This window comes from Neoarius graeffei, chromosome 20 (genome assembly GCF_027579695.1).
Source record: "Neoarius graeffei isolate fNeoGra1 chromosome 20, fNeoGra1.pri, whole genome shotgun sequence".
In the NCBI taxonomy this organism is placed as follows: Eukaryota; Metazoa; Chordata; class Actinopteri; order Siluriformes; family Ariidae; genus Neoarius; species Neoarius graeffei.
The window spans coordinates 63,379,453-63,406,245 of NC_083588.1; the positions used below are offsets into that span (position 1 = coordinate 63,379,453).

The 26,793-nt window shown below is 41.2% G+C and overlaps 1 protein-coding gene and 1 pseudogene across 1 annotated transcript in view; one reads left to right on the top strand and one right to left on the bottom strand.

The window, feature by feature from the left end:
• Positions 1-1,765: 1,765 nt before the first annotated feature.
• Positions 1,766-2,536, bottom strand: LOC132869346 (electron transfer flavoprotein subunit beta-like; annotated as a pseudogene).
• A 2,837-nt stretch (positions 2,537-5,373) lies between these two features.
• LOC132869089 (deleted in malignant brain tumors 1 protein-like) overlaps positions 5,374-26,793 on the top strand; it is a 123,450-nt gene continuing 102,030 nt past the window's right edge. Inside the window, exons 1-4 of the mRNA XM_060902442.1 lie at positions 5,374-5,441; positions 16,187-16,216; positions 19,858-20,172; positions 21,047-21,361. Coding sequence (XP_060758425.1) covers positions 5,411-5,441; positions 16,187-16,216; positions 19,858-20,172; positions 21,047-21,361 — 691 coding nt within the window. The 5' untranslated portion in view covers positions 5,374-5,410. The remainder of the gene's footprint in view (positions 5,442-16,186; positions 16,217-19,857; positions 20,173-21,046; positions 21,362-26,793) is intronic.

Genomic DNA, 26,793 nt, shown 5'->3' on the forward strand with positions numbered 1-26,793 from the left:
CCGGGTGGTGTGTTTGGGATCATTGTCATGCTGAAAGACCCAGCCACGTTTCATCTTCAATGCCCTTGCTGATGGAAGGAGGTTTTCACTCAAAATCTCACGATACATGGCCCCATTCATTCTTTCCTTTACACGGATCAGTCGTCCTGGTCCCTTTACAGAAAAACATGATGTTTCCACCCCCATGCTTCACAGTAGGTATGGTGTTCTTTGGATGCAACTCAGCATTCTTTCTCCTCCAAACACGACAAGTTGAGTTTTTACCAAAAAGTTCTATTTTGGTTTCATCTGACCATATGACATTCTCCCAATCCTCTTCTGGATCATCCAAATGCTCTCTAGCAAACTTCAGACGGGCCTGGACATGTACTGGCTTAAGCAGGGGGACACGTCTGGCACTGCAGGATTTGAGTCCCTGATGGCGTAGTGTGTTACTGATGGTAGCCTTTGTTACTTTGGTCTCAACTCTCTGCAGGTCATTCACTAGGTCCCCCCGTGTGGTTCTGGGATTTTGCTCACCGTTCTTGTGATCATTTTGACCCCACGGGGTGAGATCTTGCGTGGAGCCCCAGATCGAGGGAGATTATCAGTGGTCTTGTATGTCTTCCATTTTCTAATTGCTCCCACAGTTGATTTCTTCACACCAAGCTGCTTACCTATTGCAGATTCAGTCTTCCCAGCCTGGTGCAGGTCTACAATTTTGTTTCTGGTGTCCTTTGACAGCTCTTTGGTCTTGGCCATAGTGGAGTTTGGAGTGTGACTGTTTGAGGTTGTGGACAGGTGTCTTTTATACTGATAACGAGTTCAAACAGGTGCCATTAATACAGGTAACGAGTGGAGGACAGAGGAGCCTCTTAAAGAAGAAGTTACAGGTCTGTGAGAGCCAGAAATCTTGCTTGTTTGTAGGTGACCAAATACTTATTTTACCGAGGAATTTACCAATTAATTCATTAAAAATCCTACAATGTGATTTCCTGGATTCTTTCCCCCATTTTGTCTCTCATAGTTGAAGTGTACCTATGATGAAAATTACAGGCCTCTCTCATCTTTTTAAGTGGGAGAACTTGCACAATTGGTGGCTGACTAAATACTTTTTTGCCCCACTGTACATTTTCAGTTACTCAACAGTTCAGGGTCTCCGTTGTCGTATTTTGCGCTTCATAATGCACCAAATGTTTTAAATGGTAGACAGGTCTGGACTGTAGACAGGCCAGTTTAGCACCCGGACTCTTTTGCTACGGACGCATGCAGTTGTTTTTTTTTAAATTAGAAAATGGCCTTTATTTATAACGAGTGCACGATCAAACACACTCTCACAACAAACAACTGGAAGCAGGATGGATAAGTTAACGGAAAACAGACACCGCGTGCTCAAATCAAGTAGTGTACAAGTGCTAATCTGGGAAAGGTTTCCAATTTGAGTACCAAGTAAGTAAATATACAGAACACCGCATAAAAAGCAACAACTGTTCCTACATCAGCACTTTTGTCTTGAAACATGAGAAAGTGTCTCTCGGCATTAATCTACACCAGACTGTGGAGTGAAACTGCTACATAAAACAGTGGGCAGGTTCAAAGGACCAAACAAAGCTGGAGTCAGAATACAGAAGGGAGCAGACTCTACTCCAGCCAGGTGGTCAGAGGATCAGTGAGAGGGTCGAGATAATGCAAGGATGTCCATGGGGTTTGATTCAGGGTTTGTGGCAATGAAAGGAAAAAAAAATCACAATGACCATGTGTCCTGCTCCACCTGTTCCTTTCGCCTTTATATCCTTCCTGCCTCCTTCAGTTTGCCCATCAGGTCCTCCACTGGCTCCACTTTCATTCCTGCCTGCCTCTGTGGAGGATCATCCACCCGCAGCACCTCCAGCCAAGAGCTCACATCCACTCCCAGGTCTCCTGGCTTCACGTTGCCGATCTTCTTTTTCTTGGCTTTCATGATGTTAGGCAATGTGGCGTATCGGGGTGTGTTGAGGTGAAGGTCAGCAGTCACCGCGGCAGGCATGTTGATTTTAATCGTCTCCAGTCCTCCATCAATCTCTCGCACCACTTTCAAATTATCTCCTTCAAATGTCACCTCAGAGGCGACAAGACAGCAGCGGTCATCTGACCCGTCTGATTACAGTCATCGTCAATGGCCTGTTTCCCGAGGATGATGAGGGAAGCGTCCTCTTTCTTGGCCAACACGGCGAGGATCTTGGACACCTGGAGAGGCCCGAGAGAGTCGTAGTCCTTTCCGGAAACCTCCACATGAATGCCGCGGTCGGCCCCCATAGCCAGCGCTGTGCGGATGGTCTCCTGCACTTGCTGAGGTCCACAACTCACAGCCACAACCTCCTTCACCAGCTTCTTCTCCTTCAGCCTGATGGCCTCCTCCACCATGATTTCACAGAAAGGATTCATCAAGTGTTTCACACCATCCGTAACGACACCAGTGTTGTCAGGCTTCACTCGGATCTTTACAGCATAGTCGATAACCCGCTTAACTCTGACTAGAACCCGGGCGGTCATGATGGTAGCCCTTGGCTAGCTGAGGAATCACACACATGCAGTTTTAATATGTGCAGAAAGCGATTTGGCATCATCTTGCTGAAAGAAGGAAGGCCTTCCCTGAAAAACATTTTGTCTGGATGGCAGCATATTGATCTGAAAAGTGTTTATATCGTTCAGCCTTAATGATGCCTTCCCAGATGTACAAGCTACCCATGTCATGTGCACTAATGCCCCCTCATACCATCACAGATGCTGGCTTTTGAACTGTGCACTGATAACAAGCCGGATGGTCCCTCTCCTTTTTAGACTAGAGGACATGGGGTCCATGATTTCTTAAAATAATTTCTACTTTTGATTCGTCAGACCTCGGGACAGTTTTCCACTTCGCCTCAGTCCATCATAAAAGAGCTCGGGCCCAGAGAAGGGGGCAGGGTTTCTGGATATTGTTTATATCTGGTTTTTACTTGCATTTATGGATGCAGTAATGAACTGTTTTCACAGACGATGGTTTTCTGAAGTGCTCCTGAGCCCATACAGTGATTTCCACTACAGACACATGTCTGCTTTTAATGCAGTGTCTCCTGAGGGCCTGAAGATCACAGGCATCCAATGTCAGTTTTCAGCCTTGTCTCTCGCATACAGAGATTTCCCCAGATTCTCTGAATCTTTTAATGATATTCTGTACCATAGATGATGTGATCCACAAATTCTTTGTAGTTTTACATTGAGGAACATTATTCTTAAATTGTTGCACTGTTTGCCCTCGCAGTCTTTCACAGAGCGGTGAACCCCGCCCCATTTTTATTTCTGAAAGACTCCGCCTCTCTGGGATGCTCTTTTTTTTCTCAATTGTCTTACTGATCTGTTGCCAATTAAACAAATTAGGTTTTTATTTTATTTTTTTTTAGCATTACACAACTTTTTCACTCTTTTGTTGCCCCGTCCCAACTTTTCTGAAACGTGTTGCTAACATCAAATTCAAAATGAGCAAATATTTTTCCAAAAACACTAAAAATTTCTGTTTCAGTGTTTGATATGTTTTCTTTATATGATTTTCAATGAAATATAAGGTTTCCATGATTTGCAAATCTTCACATTCTGTTTTTATTTGTTTTACACAGTGTCACAACTTATTTATTTATTTGGAATTGGGGTTATACTGTATGTAGTGATGCAGATTGGTGACAAAAAAAGATATGGCTCTGTTACATTTGTCACCTCTCTGTAGGATGGTTAGATGACAGGAAGCTACAAGAGGAAGTGGTTTTTTTTTCTCCAATATTTTAGACCACTGATGAACTCTAACAAGTTTCTATGAAGTGTGGTTCTTCAAACTTGAAGTATATTCAGCACAACATGGTTTTACGGATTTAGCTGATTCATGTACTCTGCTGAACAGAGAGCGTAAAACAGGGGTGGGCAATTATTTTTTCCATGGGGCCACATGAGAAACAGAAAATTTTGTGGAGGGCCGGACCAAAAGGCTGAACTAAATTATGCATATTAATTGTATTTCTTTATATAAAGCAGTAAATAACATTGTTTTTACAAGCTGCTAAGACTGGTAAGAGTATGGAAAAAACGAGGTTGCCTTACAAAAAATGTCATTTATTCAATCAAATTTCCCAAAACAATGGTTAACAAAATGTGAAAGTTTGTACCTTTTTTTTTCAGTCACATTCACCCCAAAACACAATAAAGACATCACAATATTGTCTTTCTACTCCAAATATCAAGCACCAAGTCCACCAAGCACTCTTTCATAAATTCCCCCTCCAAGAATGGCTTACGGTTTTTAGCGATTTTGTGGGAAAGCATAAAGCTGGTCTTGGTTGCTGCATCCCTGGATGTGTGACGCTTGGTAAAAAAGCCTTGCTGCTTTTCTAGCTTAGCCAGCAAAGCTTCCGATGTCCGCGCTATTTCAGCATCAGTCAAGTTTCGGTATTTCTCAGCGTGCTTCGTCTGGTAATGCCGCCTCAAATTGTAGTCTTTGAACACAGCGATCTGCTCTCCGCAAACTAAACACACGGCTTTATCTCTGACTTCAGTAAATAAATACTTAGCAGTCCATGTTTTGTTGAAAGCCCTGCATTCTGCATCTACCTTTCTTCTTTTTGCGGACATTTTGGGGGCTAAAGTCTTCTTGTGATCTGCTCCCAACAACGTCGATTCGGTGTAGGTATCAGATCTACAGATCGGCTCAGGCTCCAGCACCTGCTGGTGACGTCACACTATGTGATTGGCTGGACCGTTTGAAGGATGATGTACAAGTTTGTGGTTGGTCTGGACAAATTACAGAAGTAGTTATCGCGGGATTAGGTTTCGTGGGATTTCATGTCATGTTCATGTCGCGCGCATTGCGTTTTTGTTGAACACAACTTCAAAATAAAAGCAATGCACATTCAGTCCATGCATGGGGTAAAATTAGAAAATACGTTTATTTTGTAATTTCTAATTAACCTTACGTGGGCTGGTCAGAATGAACCAAAGAGCCGGATGCGGCCCGAGGGCCGTAAAATGCCCAGGTCTGGTGTAAAAGGTCTTTTCTGTGTCCATCAATATAATTCAGCTCATTAACCAGCCTTTCTTGGCATTAAATGGGGTAGGGCGATCATGGCATGAAGGACACAGATCGATTCCCTGGTTATAATTTATAATTTTATATTTACGACCGTTACTTTACCTCACTTTAACTTTATCTGCATTTAACTCACTTTAATAACTGTAGACTAATACTTGTGATAGAGTAGAAGTGAAATGTACTGTATATTTTAACCAGTCACAGAAACAGGAAATGGCAAAAAAGTAAACTCCACCTCTTCAGATATATAGAAGAAAATCATCAAGATCATGAGTTTCGCTGTGAGAAGACCGCAGCAGTGAACACTGTGCTTACCACCAAACTGAAGGGACCAGGATGCTGAGACTTCATCTCGATTTAATGCTTGGTAAATTCAACATTTTTATCAATACATTTGGTTTGTTCTTAATTTGAATAACAATTTTTAAAAATCTCAAACACACACACACACACACACACACAAAAAAAAAATATATATTACGATGAACCTTTGCCAGTTGATTGCTGATATTTTTGTAATAAGGCTTGTTTGCAAATATTAACATACTAAATAAAACCTGTTTAGTCTTTGTATGTTGTTAGAATTTGTTTTATTGTGAAGACATTCTTCAGAGAAAGACATTTACAGTGCATGTTTAATTAAACTCGCACGCAGAGACATGTCTTACAGTTGTACTGCCTTACAATTGGACAGAGGTCTAAACTAATGGCAGACTCGAGGAAATACCAGGCTTTATGTAAAAAAAAAACAACAACCCTGAACTGGACTACAATTTAGTGGGTTTCAGAGGATTTTAAGGAAAGACTCTTTAGTTTGTTAGCACTAGTGTGGTTTAATTTGCGAGTGTAGTTTGTTTTTAGCGTGGAGCTGGTATGTCCCCACTCTGCTCCTCAGCTGGTTCCCTGTAGAAGTTGTGCCCATCTGTCTGAGAAAACTGCCAAACTGAAAGCCAGGATAACTTTGCTGCTTTAGATCAGAGAGAATGAGGTCCTGCTTGTTTCTGTTTTGGCTTTGGCTAGCGCTTTGGCTAAAGCTGCTGCCTTTCCCTTTGCTTCTGAAGTTGCCCTGGACACCACTGCTCCTCAATCTGATGATGCTCTTGTTCAGGTTTCTGATCCATGGCCCCAGCTGGGGACACAACCCAAGCTAGTGAGTTGTTCCACACCGTGTCTACTGTCAGAGGAAAACAAGGTGGCAGACGCTCTGATCATCATCCCCAGTGCTTGACCCAACCTCAGGGTTTTCAGCTGGGGAATAGATTTTCAATTTTAGAAGAACATGAAGATTTTCTTCTGTTTCACCTCATGCTCAGTTAGTCATGTTTCAGACCCTGTGTGGTTCATGGAGCCGAGTGCACACTGCTATGCAGCATCCTTCATCTCCAGTCAGGCTTCCAGCAGCTCCACCTCTGTGTTCCTCAGAGCCATGCCATGGCCTCTCCAACCAGCTACACTGATTATGGGAGAGTCAATCATCAGAAATATCAGAAGAAGTACTGCTGTTGTCCATACTCTTTCATGAGCTAAAGTTGCTGATATCCTGCATCACCTGCCCAGTCTGCTGAACAGGGGTGGTGCCAGAGATTTTCTTTTGTTGGTTCTTTTGCTGGGTTGCTTGACTTTTTAGTGAGGGTGCTCTGAAATTTAGGGTTTTCCATTTATGTGCTGGTGGCCACGGTATAATTACCTCTGCCAAGGAGGTTATGCTTTTGGTTTGTTTGTTTGCTGACTGTAAGCAGGATTATGCAAAAATGACCAGACTGATTTTCCTAAAACTTGGTGGAAAGGTCTAGCATGGGTGAAGGAAGAACCCCTTCAATTTTCGAGTGAATCTGACTCACAAGGTGGCTCGATGAATTTAAGTTTCATATGAAACTTAGCATATAAAATTAGCTCATGTTTTAAGTCGTTCAAATTCTGTAAAGCTGCTTTGCGACAATGTTTGTTAAAAGCGCTATACAAATAAACTTGACTTGACTTGATATGTCTGTTAAGGTTCTCAGTCATTCAGATCATCGTAAACCATAGGTGCTAAAGAAGGCAACTGGACTTGCTTGAAATCCTTGAAGACGTTTCACCTCTCATCCAAAAGGCTTCTTCAGTTCTGTCTGACTAGTGGGGAGTTTCAGGTATTTATCCTCTAGTGGACCAAAAGCAACCCTAAGGAGAGTTGTTGAGGTCACATGGGTCATTGACCCTCTCAGCCATCCTGTCAGTGTTAGGGTCCCTGGAGGCTGGGTGTGAACAGTGTTGGCAGGCTAAAGGGTCGTTGGCTCCCTCTGCCATCTTATGAGTCATTGAAGGCTGCTAACGCCATTCACTCCCATCCTCCAGGGACCCTAACAACCTACAGGATGACTGAGAGGGTCAACGACCCATGTGACCTCAACGACTCTCCTTAGGGTTGCTTTTGGTCCACTAGAGGATAAATACCTGGAACTCATCACTAGTCAGACAGAACTGAAGAAGCCTTTTGGATGAGAGGTGAAATGTCTTCAAGGATTTCAAGCAAGTTTTTTTTTTTTTTTAGCAGAATTTAGTTTCAATTTCTCTAACATTGCAGCATTTGGCCTTGGAGGAGGTCTGTGCTGTCCGAGTGCCCTTCTAATTTCTACTGCAACACCCCTGACACATGTACAGGCATGTGCAGTTACAATGCTTAACCCAAGGCAAGATATTCAGCTCATGGGATATAGAATATAATATATTGTGTATAATTTATTGTGTGAATATAAAATTTTACACAATTATGTCACGACCAGGGCTTGCATACATGCAGAAAGCAAAACAGTTTGTGCATATTTCAGTCTCAGATTCTGAGATCACAAACTTCTACTGCCACAGTTACCAACACCTCGACTAATGAATCAGCAGTATTCTGCTGCATGGAGCTAATGTTATACACTCTCAGAAAACAAAGTACATAATTGTACCTTTAACGGTACAATGGCTTGTCACTGGGGCAGTACCCTCTACGGTACTTATTCGTACCATTTATATCCTGATTGAGAAAATATATGTACTTTTTGGACCCTAAAAAGGTACACATAGTTACCTTGAAGTCCAGTAATGAGCCCTAGAGGGTACATTAGTGTAGATTGTACCTTGGGGGACAGAAATGGCCTCCTACTGTACCCCTATTTCTGACAGTGTATGAATGAGCATCACACAGAGATAACTATAAGGACTCAGAATTTGTGCCTCAACTGCCAAATGCATTAAATTTATAATTTGAAATGGAGGGGAAAATCATACACTTACCCCTGGATATCTTCATAACAAAACTACGCATCTGTTGATTGAGATATTTATGAAGTGGAAAAAAAGATCCATTGTGATATCACTATTGTTAAGGAACAAAAAAAGAAAGAAAGAAAAGCTGAGCTCTTACTAACAGGACGTGAATAAGATCAAAAGTTCTCTGTGTGCTGCATCCACTGGCTGAATCAGATCACCTGTGTTGGACTTACATTCTTTCATCTAAAATAATAGTTTATTTTATGAATATATTAATTTATTTTTCAAATGATAAATTCTGGGCAGCACGGTGGTGTAGTGGTTAGCGCTGTCACCTCACAGCAAGAAGGTCCTGGGTTCGAGCCCCAGGGCCGGTGAGGGCCTTTCTGTGTGGAGTTTGCATGTTCTCCCCGTGTCCGCGTGGGTTTCCTCCGGGTGCTCCGGTTTCCCCCACAATCCAAAGACATGCAGGTTAGGTTAACTGGTGACTCTAAATTGAGCGTAGGTGTGAATGTGAGTGTGAATGGTTGTCTGTGTCTATGTGTCAGCCCTGTGATGACCTGGCGACTTGTCCGGGGTGTGCCCCGCCTTTCGCCCGTGGTCGGCTGGGGTGGGCTCCAGCTTGCCTGCGACCCTGTGGAAGGATAAAGCGGCTAGAGATAATGAGATGAGATGAGATGATAAATTCTACTATTCACACATTAAAAATTTTAAATAAACCAAAGAAAGTTCTTGGGGGTGTTAAAGGGGTGCTGTAGCTCTTGTAGGGGTAGCTACAGCATCCCCGGGCCCCTCCATGGTGCTACCCATGCTGTTGAACAAGTACCCATCTGTGCAGAATGTGATTGTCTATGTTGGGTGTACTGACATCCTAGACCAGAGGTCAGAGATCATAAAGGTGGACTTTAACAAGCTTTTCAGCTTTTTTTTTTTTAATCCTGTGGAAAACCGGTCTACATCTTCAGTCCAATTCCACCCCTTGGAAGAGGATCTGGGCGTTTTAGCCCTACTTTAACTCTGCACAGTTGGCACCACGGGACTTGCCCTTCATACAATGTAGGCTTTATTGAAAACTTTAGGTTTTATTGACAACCTCTTAAACTAGATAAAGACTTTATAACAGAATTCACTGACTTCCTGTCCCATAGTGTTCCATTATATGATCGCTTGTTGATTCTGGGTGATTTTAATATTCATGTTTGTTGTTGGGGTAAACCCATGGTTAATGAGTTCAGTCATGTCCTGGATTCCTTTGGTCTTCTCCAGCATATAAATAAGACTGCTTATGTACTTGGACATACTCTCAATCTTATTATGCCTTTTGGATTTTCTATTGATAAATATTGAGGATGCATGTTTCTCTGATCATAAGCCTATTGTGTTCAATGTCCCTTTATCGAGTTTTCTGTCTATTGCTAGAACCCCTGACTACTACTTCCATTATTTTAACTTATCCACTGCTAATATGCTTGCTGAATGTTATCAGAGAAACGCACGGGCGCAGATAGAGGGGGGGACGGGGGGATTCGTCCCACCCAGATTTAAATTCACCTCGTTCGGTCCCCCCCACTTATAGGGAGGAAAAAACGTCTATGCTGTCTTTCTTTGCATAAGGCAAACCTCAGGGAAAAATCAAAAGACTAATTACCATTCGGTTTATTGAGGTGCACAGCAGTGTATACATAGTTGCAACTGCGCAGACTGCACAGGTTGCGAGCTCGAGCTTGGTTGCTATGGTTACCCACAAGTTTGACAGGTATATCGGGGACAGCTCCTCCTAGTTCAGGACCCCAACACGGCATGATGAAGGGTGCCAAAAGGCAGAAAACGATTGCATCGTTTTTTTTCCAAAAAAAAAAAAGACTGTAAGTAAACTGTGCCTTACTTTATCATATCACCTTGCAATTTTTTGATAGTCTGTTCAAAGTAATGTCGTAGTGAAAGTAAAATCGTACGGAGTAGAGATGCCTTTCTGGTAGCCTCCTTCTTTCGGTGGCAGCCTGTAGATACAGTGCTCAGAAGGCAGTTTTAATGTTTAATCTGGCGTTCCCTGCCATAATTTCAGCGAGCATATTGTTTGATAAGGAAACTTTGTGAAGAGTTGTTGACTGACTGCCGCTCACGCAACACACAGGCATAGTTAGAAAGTCAGGATGCACTGGTTTACACTTTACACACACACACATAGCCCAGCCTCTCGCTATGGTTAACAGTTGGAACTTAGCGGTTTTAAAACTAGTTTTGCAGTTTCTGTGCGTGATGATAATGTGCAAACTTTGGATTTCCATAGGCTATGTTAAAATGTTCTCATTGTCCTGGCCTGCAGGTAGTTCCTGGTGATGGCAGTGAGGGAGGTGAAATAACATGTATACACACTACCGTTCAAAAGTTTGGGGTCACCCAGACAATTTTGTGTTTCCCATGAAAAGTCACACTTTTATTTACCACCATAAGTTGTAAAATGAATAGAAAATATAGTCAAGACATTTTTCTGGCCATTTTGAGCATTTAATCGACCCCACAAATGTGATGCTCCAGAAACTCAATCTGCTCAAAGGAAGGTCAGTTTTATAGCTTCTCTAAAGAGCTCAACTGTTTTCAGCTGTGCTAACATGATTGTACAAGGGTTTTCTAATCATCCATTAGCCTTCTGAGGCAATGAGCAAACACATTGTACCATTAGAACACTGGAGTGAGAGTTGCTGGAAATGGGCCTCTATACACCTATGGAGATATTGCACCAAAAACCACACATTTGCAGCTAGAATAGTCATTTACCACATTAGCAATGTATAGAGTGGATTTCTGATTAGTTTAAAGTGATCTTCATTGAAAAGAACAGTGCTTTTCTTTCAAAAATAAGGACATTTCAAAGTGACCCCAAACTTTTGAATGGTAGTATATATATATATATATATATATATATATATATATACACACACTATATATATATATATATATATATATATATATATATATATATATATCATCTCATTATCTCTAGCCGCTTTATCCTTCTACAGGGTCACAGGCAAGCTGGAGCCTATCCCAGCTGACTACGGGTGAAAGGCGGGGTACACCCTGGACAAGTCACCAGCTCATCACAGGGCTGACACATAGACACAGACAACCATTCACACTCACATTCACACCTACGGTCAATTTAGAGTCACCAGTTAACCTAACCTGCATGTGTTTGGACTGTGGGGGAAACCGGAGCACCCGGAGGAAACCCACGCGGACACGGGGAGAACATGCAAACTCCACACAGAAAGGCCCTCGCCGGCCCTGGGGCTCGAACCCAGGACCTTCTTGCTGTGAGGCGACAGCGCTAACCACTACACCACCGTGCCGCCATATATATATATATATATATATATATATATATATATATATATATACACACAAAATGGAATCATTTGTTGACAGCTCAGTCCCCCCCAGTTCAAAAATCCTATCTGCGCCCCTGGAGAAACGCCAATTTCAACCTCTGCTGAGCTTCTTTCAAGCCCAGATGAATTCATTTCCCTTTTTGATTCCTTCTGCTCAGCCATGTTAGATTCAATACATCACATATCACATCACATATCGATGTTCCAAACTCAAACCCCAACAGTAGTGGGATAACTTGTTGGAAAACTAAGTGCAGATGGAAAAAAAAGATCATCTCACAGTTTCTTTTGAAGTTTTTAAAAACTCTCTGCAGAATTATCAGAGAGCAGCCAAAAGAAAGTAAGGGCTAAAGATTCCTCTGATATAATCAATAAACATTCTCACAGACCTAAACATTTTATTCAGCACCATTAATTCTATCATCAGTCCCCATGTATCTCATAATGTTGAAGCATCTCCTGATACACAGGACTTTCTCAGTGGCTATGGGCCATTTCTTCTCACCTATGGTGTCCATCCTGGGACCATTTCTTTTTTGCTTGTCCATGCTGCAACTTGGTAATATTTTTAGGAAATATAACATCTCCTTTCACTTCCATGCTGATGCTTCACAGCTGTATCTCCCACTACAATCTAGCGATTCACTACAGCCGCTCCTGGATTGTCTTGAGGACATTAAAGGTTGGATGGCAAATAATTTCCTCCAGGTTAATTGTGATAAAACTGAATTTGTCATTTTTGGTCCTTCCAAGTGGGGCAGCACGGTGGTGTAGTGGTTAGCACTGTCGCCTCACAGCAAGAAGGTCCTGGGTTTGAGCCGGCGAGGGCCTTTCTGTGTGGAGTTTGCATGTTCTCCACATGTCTGCGTGGGTTTCCTCCGGGTGCTCTGGTTTCCCCCACAGATTAGGTTAATTGGTGGCTCTAAATTGACCGTAGTTGTGAATGGTTGTTTGTTTCTGTGTCAGCCCTGTGATAACCCCGCCTCTCGCCCATAGTCAGCTGGGATAGGCTCCAGCTTGCCTGCGACCCTGTAGAACAGGATAAGCGGCTACAGATAATGGATGGCTGGATGGATGGTCTTTCCAAGTCCAGAAGCTGTCTCACCAGCAAGTTAGACCACCACATCCCTTATGTTAAGTCACATGCCAAAAAAAAAAAAACAACAACAACCCAACCCTGGGTGTTATTTTTGATTCTGTGCTCTGCTTTGACAAAACATTTTTGTTGTTCAAAATAGCTACTACCGGTTAAGAACTATTTTGAAACTCAAATCATTTATATGTCCTTCCATGATCTGGAAAAAAGGAATTCACTCCTTTATTATATCACAGTTTTCCTCAGTCCTTAATACAGTACAGCACAGATATCGTAAACACTGATATTGTAAAGTTATGGATAATGTAAAGTGATTTTCATTTCCCGGCATAAAGTCCATTCAATATGATATAAAACTTTTGGCTTATCATAAACTTGCTTATCATAAATTTTAGGTATAATGTAAAGTCCTTCTGATGTCCCCAGGGGCCATAAATTACACTTATCATAAAGTTTTCCTGTCAAGCACCCCAGAAGCCTGCAAAGTTATCTTAACTCAGAGCCCCCACTGTGTCTCCTCAGCCCATTACTTCATTAGCCTGGAGTGATTGTTAAGTAATTACTGATTGCACTTGACCATTGTTTGTGTTAAGCTTTTTAATGAGTGTCAGGCTGCAGTGAGTAATTATCAATTGCACTTGAGGATCTTGCTGGGCTTGAGCTGATCTGATCAGTAGTTAAGTGGTGATTTGGGGACAGTATAAAAGAGCAAGCTGTTTTCTCAATTGTAAATCAGTCTCAAAATGGCAAGCGAGATCACACCAAAGAAGCGCAAGTTGGAATCAAACACACTGGAAGTAAAGTATCAAGCCCTCAAAGCTGTTGAGGCTGGTCAGCTCAAGAAGAGTGAAAGTGTGTTTCTTTGCTCTCTATTAAAAAGTGACTTTAGGCTTATCATAAAGTTCTGATATCATAAAGTTTTTTCCAATATCCCAAGGACTTTACGATATCAGTGTTGTACTGTATCACAATTACAGATGGTCCAGCTGCAAGACTGTTGATTGGTACTAAAAGGCATGAACATATTACCCCAGTTCTGGTCTCTCTTCACTGGCTTCCTGTTCATTTTAGCATTCAGTTTAAGATCCTATTGATTGTTTTTAAGGCTCTTAATGGGCAGGCCACATTTTATACCTCAGACCTTATCCATCTGCGTTCGGCCCCTTGGTCTCTTAAATCTGCCAGAGAAGTTCTTTTACAAGTCCCTCAGTCACATCTTAAACTAAAAGCTCTTCTTCTTCTTCTTGTATGTCAGTCGTAGTTGACTGTTTACTGCAGATTTGATAGCTAGCTCAGGAGAGCTACCCAGGGTGGCCGTTGAGGATGTAGAGCAGTTCTCATCCAACCATCCACACCGAAGAGCATAAATAAATAAATAAATAAATAAATAAAATTTACTTACTACACTTACATAAATCATGTTTCCATAAAGTTATGTAAAATCTAACATATTTCCAATACAGTTATGATTAACATTTTGGGAAACGTTGATGGAATAAAAATTTGTAATAAACTATATTTCAATATCGATATCACGATCACTCATGTTTGAGACACACTGAACTTATTTTGACTTGTCAGATGTAGCAAACTTTTGCGGTGAACTGTTTCACGTCTTCTTTGAGGAGCTGCTAACTTTCACAAGATGCACTCGGTTTAAGTGCAGCTTAAGACGTACAAGAACCCCAGACCATTGAAATGAGAACTGCTGAGCTCAGACAGTAATCTTCAACATTTGTGAGAATTATTTACGTTTATTTTCTGGTCTTGAAGAGGAAACTCTTTTCTCCAGAATTTTTGGCACCCCTCATCAAAACAAACTAATTAACAAAAATTGATCACAGCATATTTAACAGTTATTCCATAAAATCGAATCGTACATGAGCTGATAGCCAATGAGGCGCGTAGCACTGAGTTGTCTATAAGTCATGTACAATGAGATTGAGTGGAATAACTGTTTTATTCCATCCACATTCACTGGATTTTGAGAAACAGAGCATTTTTTTTTTGCAAATTTGAGAAATAAAAACGTTATACAAAATGTCAGACAAAATCATTTCCGCTTAGCATGTAAACAAACCAGTGACATTATTATAGCATTTGTGAAAAATGCTATTATAATAATTCCTGAAATTTTTTTTTTTAAAACACACGTTCTTACCATCAAAGACTTTCATTCCATATTTTGTTGCTTTTTTTTTTGTATTTGTTGGGGTTTTGTTTTCGAGCAGAATTTTTATTTCATCCTCAGTTGGTTCAGCGACATGCTCCGCCATTTTGTTTTTCTTCTTCTTCTTTAAGGTTTTTTGGCAGTTGGTAAAGATGCATTACCACCACCAACTGGGCTGGAGTGTGGAACAGGAGATATTGAGGGAAAAAACTACATTCTTTTAGTAATATCTGTTTCTTTTAAATACTTTATAACAAAGTGATATATCTGACTTGAAGCGCCGCCATTTTGTTTTTCTCTACTCATGGAATATGAGCTGATATCCTAGTAGTAGAGTAGCCAATCATAGCGCATGATTGCTCATATCCAGTGAATATGGATAGAATAAAAAATAGAAATATTTGACAAAGGGATACAATAGTTTAATTTTATTATTAGGTTCAGACTTTGCTTGTCTTGTTTCATTCGGCCAACATGAACGTGCAAAAAATTAATCGTGAAATCGCCTGCAGGACTCAACTTTTTCACACTATATAGAATTCACAACAGACCTGTACACAAAATGGCGTTGTGGAGTTTTTATTATCACCCCACAGTTGATTATTTTCCACTGATAGCACAGCAATTAGCCCACCCCTTACAGAAAAAACACATGAATTTCCCATGTATTTCACATGTGATCACATGTTACCACATGTGGTAACATGTGGAATACATGGTATCAGATTTTGTAACGTGTTACCATGTAGAGCACATGTGTAAAACATTCCCACATGTGATTCACATAAAATTGGGCCAAAACCACAGGTTTCCCATGTGCAAAACACATTTTCCACATATTTCACATGTGAGAAATCACATGTGAAGTTCATGTGGTTTTTCTGTAAGGGACAATTCCATTTTTTATTATTAAAACATAACACATGATACTTTTTATCCATTTATAGTTACATGTGATGTTGTCGAACACTTATGAAACTCCTTCTTAATTAGTCTTAATTTCTATGGCGTGTCTGAGAAACAAGTCCCTGTGAATGAGCTGTTACTCTAGAAACAAATGAATTGCAGCACAGCATACTGTAGTATATTCAAATATAGCTGAGGTTTATTTATGTTTCTGTTTAATTTATTGTTACTAAGATTATTCGACACATCTGAGGGTTTTTACATCGCCACATGGTTTAATGAAATTCCTCCTCTTTATTTTCTCTCCATAGTCAGCGTTCTTGGAGTTTCTCTGCTGGCTGGTAAGTGAACTTTTCATTTGAATACATTTGGTTTACTCTCTAGATCAGGGGCATCAAACTCAAATTGTGACCAGGCCGCACCAGCAATTTTTGTGAACCTCTGAGTTCCAATAAACTACAGCTATTAAAGGTACTTTATAAAAGAGAAGTCAATAGAGCAGCGGCTAGAATTATCGACAGTCCATAATTATCGACAGCTTTTCACATTTACCAATAAAAACCTATTTTACAAAGGTGTGTTTCAGTTACAAGAGTTATTATTGGTTAATTAATCAACCTGAAGACCCCCCCCCCGCCCTTTGATCTTGTCATCTGATGACACAGCTCGTTACCTGAGATGGAATTTTTTTAGCGCGGTCAGCAATTTTTCGGAAAACCCGGATGTTTTCATCGCAGGTAAGCATGGTGGAAAGATCATGGACATGTTTTTACTGATCAAATTCACCGGTATTTCATGATCTCCTCATCAAAACCTACTTTGTTTCTTACTCTTTCATTTGACAGTCGCCATTTTGTATCTAAACGGACGTTTGAGAATCACGTGAGGTGTCGATAATAGTGATCACTTTCACCGGTGTCCACCATTATCGACACCCTGTGGGATTAAGCGACATTTACAACTGTTATGGATCAATCTTTGTGTAATATTGTTGAAGTAGATGAAGTACTTTAAAAAAATAAAAGTGCTGTGATTTATAATAATTTTTTTTTCTGATTGATAACAGAATGGAATGTTTATAGAGTATTTGGAATCTGAATTTGGGCTATTTACTTTTATTCTATCCACATTCACTGGATATGAGCAATCACGTGTTCTGACTGGCTACTCTATGACTGGGCTATCAGCTCATATATCATGAGTAGAGAAAAACAATACAGCAGAGTGCATCAAGTCAGACATATCACTTTGTTATTAAGTATTTAAAAGAAACAGAAATAGCTACAATATAGCCCCCCCCCGAAAAAAAACTCCTGTTCCACACTCCAGCCCAGCTGGTGGTGGTAATGCATCTTAAAGTTGGCTTGCCAACCACCAAAAAACCCTACAGAAGAAGAAGAAAATGGCAGCATGTGTTGCTGAACCAACCGAGGATGAAATAAAAACTCTACTCAAAAACAAAACACAAAAAAACCACAAAAAAGCAACAAAATCCATCCCTCCATCCATAATCTGTAGCTGCTTATCCTGTACATGGACATGGGCGAGCTGGAGCCTATCCCAGCTGACTATGGGTGAGAGGCGGGGTACACCCTGGACAAGTCGCCAGGCTTACGCAACAAAATATGGAATAAAAGTATTTGATGGTAAGAACATATCTTTTTTTTATTTTTCAAGAATTATCAAATTTTTCACATATTGCTCTCTTCATTTCACCGGTTTGTTTACATTCTAAGTGGAACTGATTTTGTCAGAGGTTTTGTATAAAGTTTTTATTTATCAAATTTGCAAAAAACAAAAAAATATATAAAAATGCTCTGTTTTCTCAAAATCCACTGAATGTGAATAGAATAAAACAGTTATTCCACTCAATCTCGTATATGGATTATAGACAACTCAGTGCTACGCACCTCATCGGCTATCAGCTCACGTACGACTCAATTTTGTGGAATAACCGTTAATTATTATTTTTATAATTTACTATTTACTCTTAGATCTCAAATGCATTAAGAAGGTAAGAAACTCATCCACTAATTACCTTTTGACGAGGCACACCTGTTAAGTGAAAAGCATTCCAGGTGACTCCCTCATGAAGCTGGTTAAGAAAATGCCAATAGTCTGCAAAGCATCATGAAGGTAAACGCTGGATACTTTGAAGAATCTAAATATCAAGCACTTTCTTATTTACCACACAATTCCATAAATAATATAAATGAGAACCCCTGATAGAATGGTGCAAGTGTGTATGATGATAATCAGCCGTTTTGGTCCTTGGTCACTCTCTTATATCAGCGCTACATCAACTTTTCTTTTTTTGTTAAAACATATTTGTCAGGGCGGCACGGTGGTGTAGTGGTTAGCGCTGTCGCCTCACAGCAAGAAGGTCCGGGTTCGAGTCCCGTGGCCAGCGAGGGCCTTTCTGTGTGGAGTTTGCATGTTCTCCCCGTGTCCGCGTGGGTTTCCTCCGGGTGCTCCGGTTTCCCCCACAGTCCAAAGACATGCAGGTTAGGTTAACTGGTGACTCTAAATTGAGCGTAGGTGTGAATGTGAGTGTGAATGGTTGTCTGTGTCTATGTGTCAGCCCTGTGATGACCTGGCAACTTGTCCAGGGTGTACCCCGCCTTTCGCCCGTAGTCAGCTGGGATAGGATCCAGCTTGCCTGCGACCCTGTAGAACAGGATAAAGCAGCTAGAGATAATGAGATGAGATGAGACATATTTGTCAGTCTCTCCACTGGGTGCTACAGTCCAGATTTTAGACTGAATCACACTAGAGGAGAACATGCAACACATTTCTGAGTCTTTTTAGATGCAGGTCTGTCTGCATCAGACACAGCAGATCGATGTCACGTCCACGCACATTTGTGCTCTGTACATGTACCGCACGCTGCAAGGACTAATTACCATGCACCTGTTCCAGATCAGAACGCAATCACAGCACACGCTTATAAGGACTCCGAACACACACAGTTTTGGGCAAAGTATATGCATTGTACTTAGCAGCCCACTTACATCTGTCCAACTGACCATTACTGACAGAAAACTTTGCCATAATGATGGATGTACAAGATGAGTTTATTTACAGGCAAACAATACAAAACCATGAGACAGAGGCGGGGTTGTGAAACAGGCAAGGGTAATTTGAGGATCAATTAGGATGTCAGAGAACATGCAAATCAGAGTCGAGGAAACAGAACACAGAATCGAGAACCAGAGAAGCACAAAACAATTTAAGGCTCAATAACTTGGAGTATTAAGTACAACACGTATACTTCACAGAAAACTGTGTGCGTTTGGAGTCCTTTAAAGCATGCGCTGTGATTGCACTCTGATCTGGAACAGGTGCATGGTAATTAGTCCTTGCAGTGTGCGCTGCGTGTGGTAGTCTTTTGTGCGCACTACGTGTGGTAGTCTTTCGCACGCACTGCATGTACAGAACGCATATGCGCGTGGACGTGACAAGAGATCTCTATTCTTTTAATTTTTCCTCATTTTGGCCTGTTTTGTGGTTAGGTTCTGATAACTGTTCTTACAAATTAGCAGATAAAATTTCCTTTTCTTAGTTTTTTTTTACTACCTTGTACTGTTCCTGTTTTTTTTTTTAGGTTTTTTTTGTTTCATATTTTTTCTCTTTTAATATTTTGTTGATTATTTTTCAAATTTTTTAAAGCTACTATAAGTTTTATTTCTATTTTTTCTTTCTCTTCCTTTAATTTTTTCTCTCCCTCTGTTAGAAGTGTCATTAATACACATGAATAATTATTGATGACAGTCCCTAACAACGTGGATTAAAAAATAGTAATGGATTGAATGTTAAAAGGTGTTAGCGTATCATATAATATTCATTACCCAATGCAAATTATGGAAAGTTCATTGTTCATTATGTTAAAAAAAAGCATTTTTGAAAAATGAATAGGATTGACTTCCATTACTTCATTGTATTATGGTTAATTAACACTAACGTGTTTTGTTGTTTGTCTTAGATGGCGCTAACATACGATTTGCTGGTGGCAATCACTCCTGCTCTGGTAGAGTGGAAGTATATTATAATAGCCAGTGGGGAACAGTGTGTGATGACGACTGGGACATGAATGATGCGCGGGTGGTGTGTCGACAGCTTGGATGTGGTGATGCTGTCACTGCTCATCAAAGTGCACACTTTGGTCAGGGAAGTGGCCCAATATGGCTGGATGATGTTCGGTGTTCCGGAAATGAAAGCAGCATCACACAGTGCCCTCATAATGGATTCGGATCACACAACTGTGGCCATGGTGAAGATGCTGGTGTTACTTGCTCAGGTACAGAAAAACTCTTATGATGATCTCGTCATCCATGTGGTTATATTCGTATTGCATTGATTAACCTTTATTGGTTTGTACAAAAAGTCCACAAGTGGAGCACAATTATTTTTCTGACACTTTAGTAACTTTTAGTAAATTTTAACTGTTTGAACTTTTGGGACAATTTACTTTTTACTACCTGAGATCTCAGAGGTTTATTTGTTATTTCTATTTTCATGGTTTTTTTTTTGTTCAAATCAAAACAACAGTATACCTCGAATCCAACTTTGACTGATGATGTACTAGGTACTGTTTTTTTTTTCCTTCCACAGTACTCACTTTAAGTTACTTACTTTTTTTTGAGATACTGTGCTGCGAAAGGTCTTTATTGCTTTCAATATAACTCCTTTAAAACTTCAGTCTGTTGTTCCGTGTGTCATTGGGGTAGATATTGCAGGTCTGATCCAATAATGGGTCAGGTGAGTCTCAGCAGTCTCCTCATCGGATCTAGAATTAAAGTTAGCCCTAATTTTCTTGTTTGATATTACACTGTCTTAAAGTAACAGGTGCAAGTAGGAGCTACATAAGTTTTATTTCTATTTTTTCTTTCTCTTCCTTTACTTTTTTCCCTCCCTCTGTTAGAAGTGTCATTAATACACATGAATAATTATTGATGACAGTCCCTAACAACGTGGATTAAAAAATAGTAATGGATTGAATGTTAAAAGGTGTTAGCGTATCATATAATATTCATTACCCAATGCAAATTATGGAAAGTTCATTGTTCATTATGTTAAAAAAAAAGCATTTTTGAAAAATGAATAGGATTGACTTCCATTACTTCATTGTATTATGGTTAATTAACACTAACGTGTTTTGTTGTTTGTCTTAGATGGCGCTAACACACGACTCGCTGGTGGCAATCACTCCTGCTCTGGTAGAGTGGAAGTATATTATAATAGCCAGTGGGGAACAGTGTGTGATGACGACTGGGACATGAATGATGCGCGGGTGGTGTGTCGACAGCTTGGATGTGGTGATGCTGTCACTGCTCATCAACGTGCACACTTTGGTCAGGGAAGTGACCCAATATGGCTGGATAATGTTCAGTGTTCCGGAAATGAAAGCAGCATCACACAGTGCCCTCATAATGGATTCGGATCACACGACTGTGGCCATGGTGAAGATGCTGGTGTTACTTGCTCAGGTACAGAAAAGCTCTTATGATGATCTCATCATCCATGTGGTTATATTTGTATTGCATTGATTAACCTTTATTGGTTTGTACAAAAAGTCCACAAGTGGAGCACAATTATTTTTCTGACACTTTAGTAACTTTTAGTAAATTTCAAATCAACCTAACTGGATACAAATATCCTCAGAACTGGGTAACAGCAGCTACACATTTCACAACATGATGACATTAGCTGGCTGTCATTTTAGCATCTATTTCGATAATATCGTGTTCACTGGGTTATTAAAACCCTTTGAGGAGCGGGTCGAGCGGCAGACACAGCAAGAAGCCAGGATGCAGTTAGCTTGGGTGTTTACTGGTAATGATTGTGCAAGACAGTAAAAGCACAAGATCCATCAGTCGCAATGTCTGAGAGAAAAATCTCCTACGTTACACTTGCATACATGTCAACCTTTGGTCAATCAAACCTGTATAACCAACCTCCAAAATCCGTATTTCCCTTATAAAATCCGTATAAGATGCAAATTAAAATAATTTACCTAAAATTTGAATGATAATTAACAATGATTGTGGCAGCGGGGGCGTGGTCAAGCTCCGGTCTGTGACAGGAGGGCGGAGTCAGGGAAGGTAAGTGGCAGAATCACTACACCTGAGAGCAATTAACCTGTGTTTGTGTGTCTTCCCAGTGACCGCGCCCTATTTAAGGAGGGAGAGCGAGAGCAGAGGGGAGCTTCCCTGGACGAGACGCTAGTGTGTCTCTCTCTGTATGTGCCGAAATATTGTTCGACTGAAAAGTGTGGCAATAAAGCCTTGTGTTACACCTGATCTCTGTCCTGCCGTCCTCTGTGCTCCACCCACACGTTCGAACTGGTTACAGTGATATATCCCAGTTACTTTTTATTCAATATTAATAACAATAAACCTTCAGAATGAATACAAAGTATTTTTCCAGTCTCACCTGTGAAAGGTAATCCCATGTGATCTCGTTTGGACGGTAAACCTGTTGGTACAGTTAAACGCAGCACATGAATGAGGCATCTTTATTCTCGGCTACTGTCTAGACGCTATACCAGAGACGGTTGAAGAATCTCCACTTTGCCACATCCAATATGGCGGCGAGGATGACGTATGATTCTACGCAGAAGGCGGCGTCTATGTTTATATGTCTATGACTTCACGGTTGGCGGGATTCTCGCAATGCGGTGTGCGCATGATCAAAAGTGGAACGAAGTCTCGCTACCACAAGATAACGCACGATTTCATGAGACTCTTTACTGGCTGTCTGTGCTGTACAATACGTTTATCATCGTGGGAATTGAGTATAGCTCTAAATATTGAAGTTTTTTTAAAGAATCCGTATAACTTTATTTATACGCCCGTATACTACGTTTATTGAATCAAATCCATATAAAATACGGACATTCCGTATAGGTTGACATGTATGCACTTGGCTGTGTGTTGGAGCTCTTGTTTGGGCACAGAATATGAGTATAGCCTTTGTCCATGCATCGAACTGCAAGCAACCTACAGTACCATTACTTTTGAGCAAATTGATACAGAATAATATAACTGGGTTTAGAACTGACTGAAACAATGAGTACCATTCATCATCGATACCGCTTATCTATCAGGGTCACAGGGGAAGCTGGAGCCAGTCCCAGCCGATTTTGGGTGAAAGGTGAGGTAGAGGTCACCAGTCTATTGCAGGGTTAACACAGAGCTGAACAAACATTCACACCTATGGGCAATTTAGAGTAGCCAGGTGACCTAATCCACATGCCTTTGGACTGTCAGAGGAAACTGGAGCACCCGGACAAAACCACACAGGCACAGAGAGAACATGCAAACGCCAACAGAAAGACCCCAGTCAGCTGTGAGGTTCGAACACATAACTTTCTTGCTGTGAGTTGACAGTGCTAATCACTGAACCACTGTGCCACCCACGAATACCATGAATATATGAATATGCTGCACGTTCACTCACCTTCCACTTTAACAGGGATTTATTCTTGATTCTAAGATCCCTAGTGGAACCCAATGTGTTCTTCTGTTCTGCTGTTGCATGCTGAGATGCTTTTCTGCTCACCATGGTTGTAAAGAGTGATTATATGAGTTACTATGAGTTCCTTCCTGGCAAAAAAAAAGCTCAAACCATGAATCTGTCCATTTCCTTCTGACCCTGTCTTATCAACAAGGCGTTTGTTTCCACCCACAGAACTATCACTCGTTCGATGTTTTTTGTTTTCTGCACCATTCTGTGTAATAGAATAGAATGCCTTTATTGTCACTATACACATGTACAGTGAGATTAAAGCATCTCCAATATCAGTGCAAACAGCGTGTAGAGAGGGAGAGAGAGAGGAAGGGGGGAAGGGAAAAAGAGAGAGAGAAAAAAAGAGGCGGGGTAAGGTGCACAGTCTGAGGTGTATGTGTTGTGTTACACATTATGGAGTGAGGTATTGCACAAAGTATTGCACAGTGACAGTCACATTGTAAATTATTGCACGAGAGAGTCACATTATAAGATAAAAATATTACACATTATGAATTATTGCAAGGTAAGGTGCACAGACTTGAGGTGTATGTGTTGTGTGTAAGGTGCACAGTCCTGAGGTGCATGTGTTGTGTGTAAGGTGCACAGTCCTGAGGTGCATGTGTTGCGTTTCACATTTTGGAGTGTGGTATTGCACATTATAAAAGTATTGTATAGAGAGTCACCTTATAAAGTACTGCACATTTATAAATTAGTAAAATAGTAAAATAAAATAGACTATAAAGTCAGAGCATATCCGAGTTCAGGGCGGTTATGGCTTTTGGAAAGAAGCTGTTTTTTAATCTATTTGTCTTTGCCCTGATGCACCTGTAGCGCCTCCATGAGAGCAACAGGTCGAACAGATCAAAGCCAGGGTGGAAGCTGTCCTTGATAATATTCTTAGCTCTGCTAAGGCAGCGGGAGGTGTAAATGTCCATCAGGGAGGGGAGAGGGCAGCCAATGATCTTCTGTGCTGCCTTTACTACCCTCTGGAGCTTGTCCCTGTCTACAGCAGTGCAGCTGCCGTACCATACTGTAATACAGTACGTCAGTATGCTCTCGATGGATGAGCGGTAAAAGGTCAGCAGCAGGTTGGAGCTTAAGTTGTACTTCCTGAGGACTCTCAGGAAGTGTAGCCACTGCTGAGCCTTCTTAATGACTGCTGTGATGTTCTCTGACAAGGAGATGTCGGCGGAGATGAGGACACCGAGAAACCGGAAGGTGTGGACCCTCTCCACATACTTGTTGTTGATGTAGAGGGGGGCTAGGTCATTGCTGTGCTTCCTGAAGTTAACAATGAGCTCTTTGGTTTTCTTGGTGTTCAGAGTGAGGTTATTTTCTGAACACCAGGCTGCCAACTTCAGGACCTCCTCTCTGTAGGCTGCCTCGTCTCCCTTTGAGATGAGTCCGACCACTGTGGTGTCTTCAGCAAACTTGATGATAAGGTTGTTGTTGTTGTGGGTCGGACTACAGTCGTGGGTGTACCGTAGAGGCAATACAGGAGGGGGCTCAGCACACAGTCCTGTGGAGAGCCGGTGCTCAACGTGCAGGTGGAGGAGAAGTGGGGGCCAAGTCTCACAGTCTGGGGCCGGTTAGTAAGGAAGTCCTTTAACCAGGCACATGTGAGAGGGGGGAGGCCGAGAGTGTTCAGTTTACTAATAAGGATGTCCGGGATTATTGTATTAAAAGCTGAACTGTAATCCACAAAGAGTATGCGGACGTAGCTCTGCTGCTGCTCCAGGTGATTTAGCGCAGAGTGGAGAGCTACGGCAATGGCGTCCTCTGTGGATCTGTTTGTGCAATATGCGTACTGGTAGGGGTCGAAGTCTGGGGGGAGGTGGTCCTTGATGTGCTGAAGAACTAGTCTCTCGAAGCACTTCATGATTACCGGGGTGAGGGCCACAGGATGGTAATCATTCAGGCTGGTGACGGGAGACTTCTTCGGCACTGGGATTATTGTTGCAGATTTTAGGCAGGGCGGGGTGACTGCCTGAGCCAGAGAGAGGTTAAAGATCCTGGTGAAGGTAGGGGCGAGCTGGTGGGCGCATGCTCTGAGCACCTTACCAGGTACACCATCTGGGCCGGCAGCTTTCTTGGGGTTCACTGCCAGGAGCACCTGTCTGACATCGTGCTCCTGTACAGTGAAAGGAGTGGTGTAGGAACTGTGTGGTGGTGGGGGCAGGGCTCTAGAGACTGTTGTGTGTGAAAACCCCAGGAGATCAGCAGCTTCTGAAATACTCAAACCGGTCCATCTGGCTCAAACCAACACCCATACCACAGTGACAGAAAGTCACACTTTGAGATCACAGTTTTTCCCATTCTGATGTTCGAACATTGTGAACATTATCTGAAGCTCCTGGTTTGTGTCTGCATGATTTGATGCATTGCGCTGCTGTCAAGGGATCGGCTGATGAGAGAACTGTATAAAATAAAACAGCAGGTGGATGGGTGTACCTAATAAAGTGGCTGGTGAGTGTCAGAATACAAACTGTGGGGTGTGTCTCCTAGTGGGGCATGAAGGAATTGCATGGGAGTAGGGATGAAAAATAACATGCTAAAATGGGATTTCCAGTTTTTGTTGGAAAGAGAAAAAAAGCTGAAATTTTTGGCTAAACCCAGTAGGCCTGCAACGAAGTGTAACATCTAACACTGTACATATAATGTTCATAATAATTAAAACCGGCCAGTAATTTAAAAGGCTGTTTGTTTGCTTTGCTCTCTGCACTGCGGTCATTCCGTCCGCTCTTCAGACTGTTTGTGCACATGCAGTCGTTTGACGGCAATCTTTTTGAGGAAAAATGGGCAAAACTTCAATACTCTGATATTTGTTCATCTGAGATTCTGTGGTTCAGATATGAAATGGACTTTTAAGTGTCAAAACAAATTGAGAATTCTCAGAATTCAAAGTTCAAGCTTTTCTTCAACCTCAACTGGGTTTTTTTTTTTCAAATATTATTTCATTTTATGGCTCCTGAGTAAAAGTGACAGAAACAATCAGTCATTATTAGTGGCTGATAGTACATCATTAATAAAACCTTCTACCTTTTTGTATAACAAATCAGGACATAATCCACCCGTGTTCATCACTGTGAAAGGTATAGTAAAATAAATTAGTTCTGTTCTACAGTTCAGTGGGTAAAATCTTAATGATGATGGTTTCTCTCTCAGCATTTCTGGCTCCTTACATTGGTGTTGGAGTGACGGCAGGACTGCTTCTCATCTTAGTTCCAGACATCATTTGCTTTGTGAAGACACAAAAAAGACAGAAATTTCTGCTGGATAAGAAGAAGGATTCACAGCGTGAGTTGCTAAAGTCATAAACATTTCACTATATTTATAAAGCACCCACTTTGATGACCAAATTAATTAAATTATTTTATACCACAGGGCCATTTCACACACTACAGTCTCT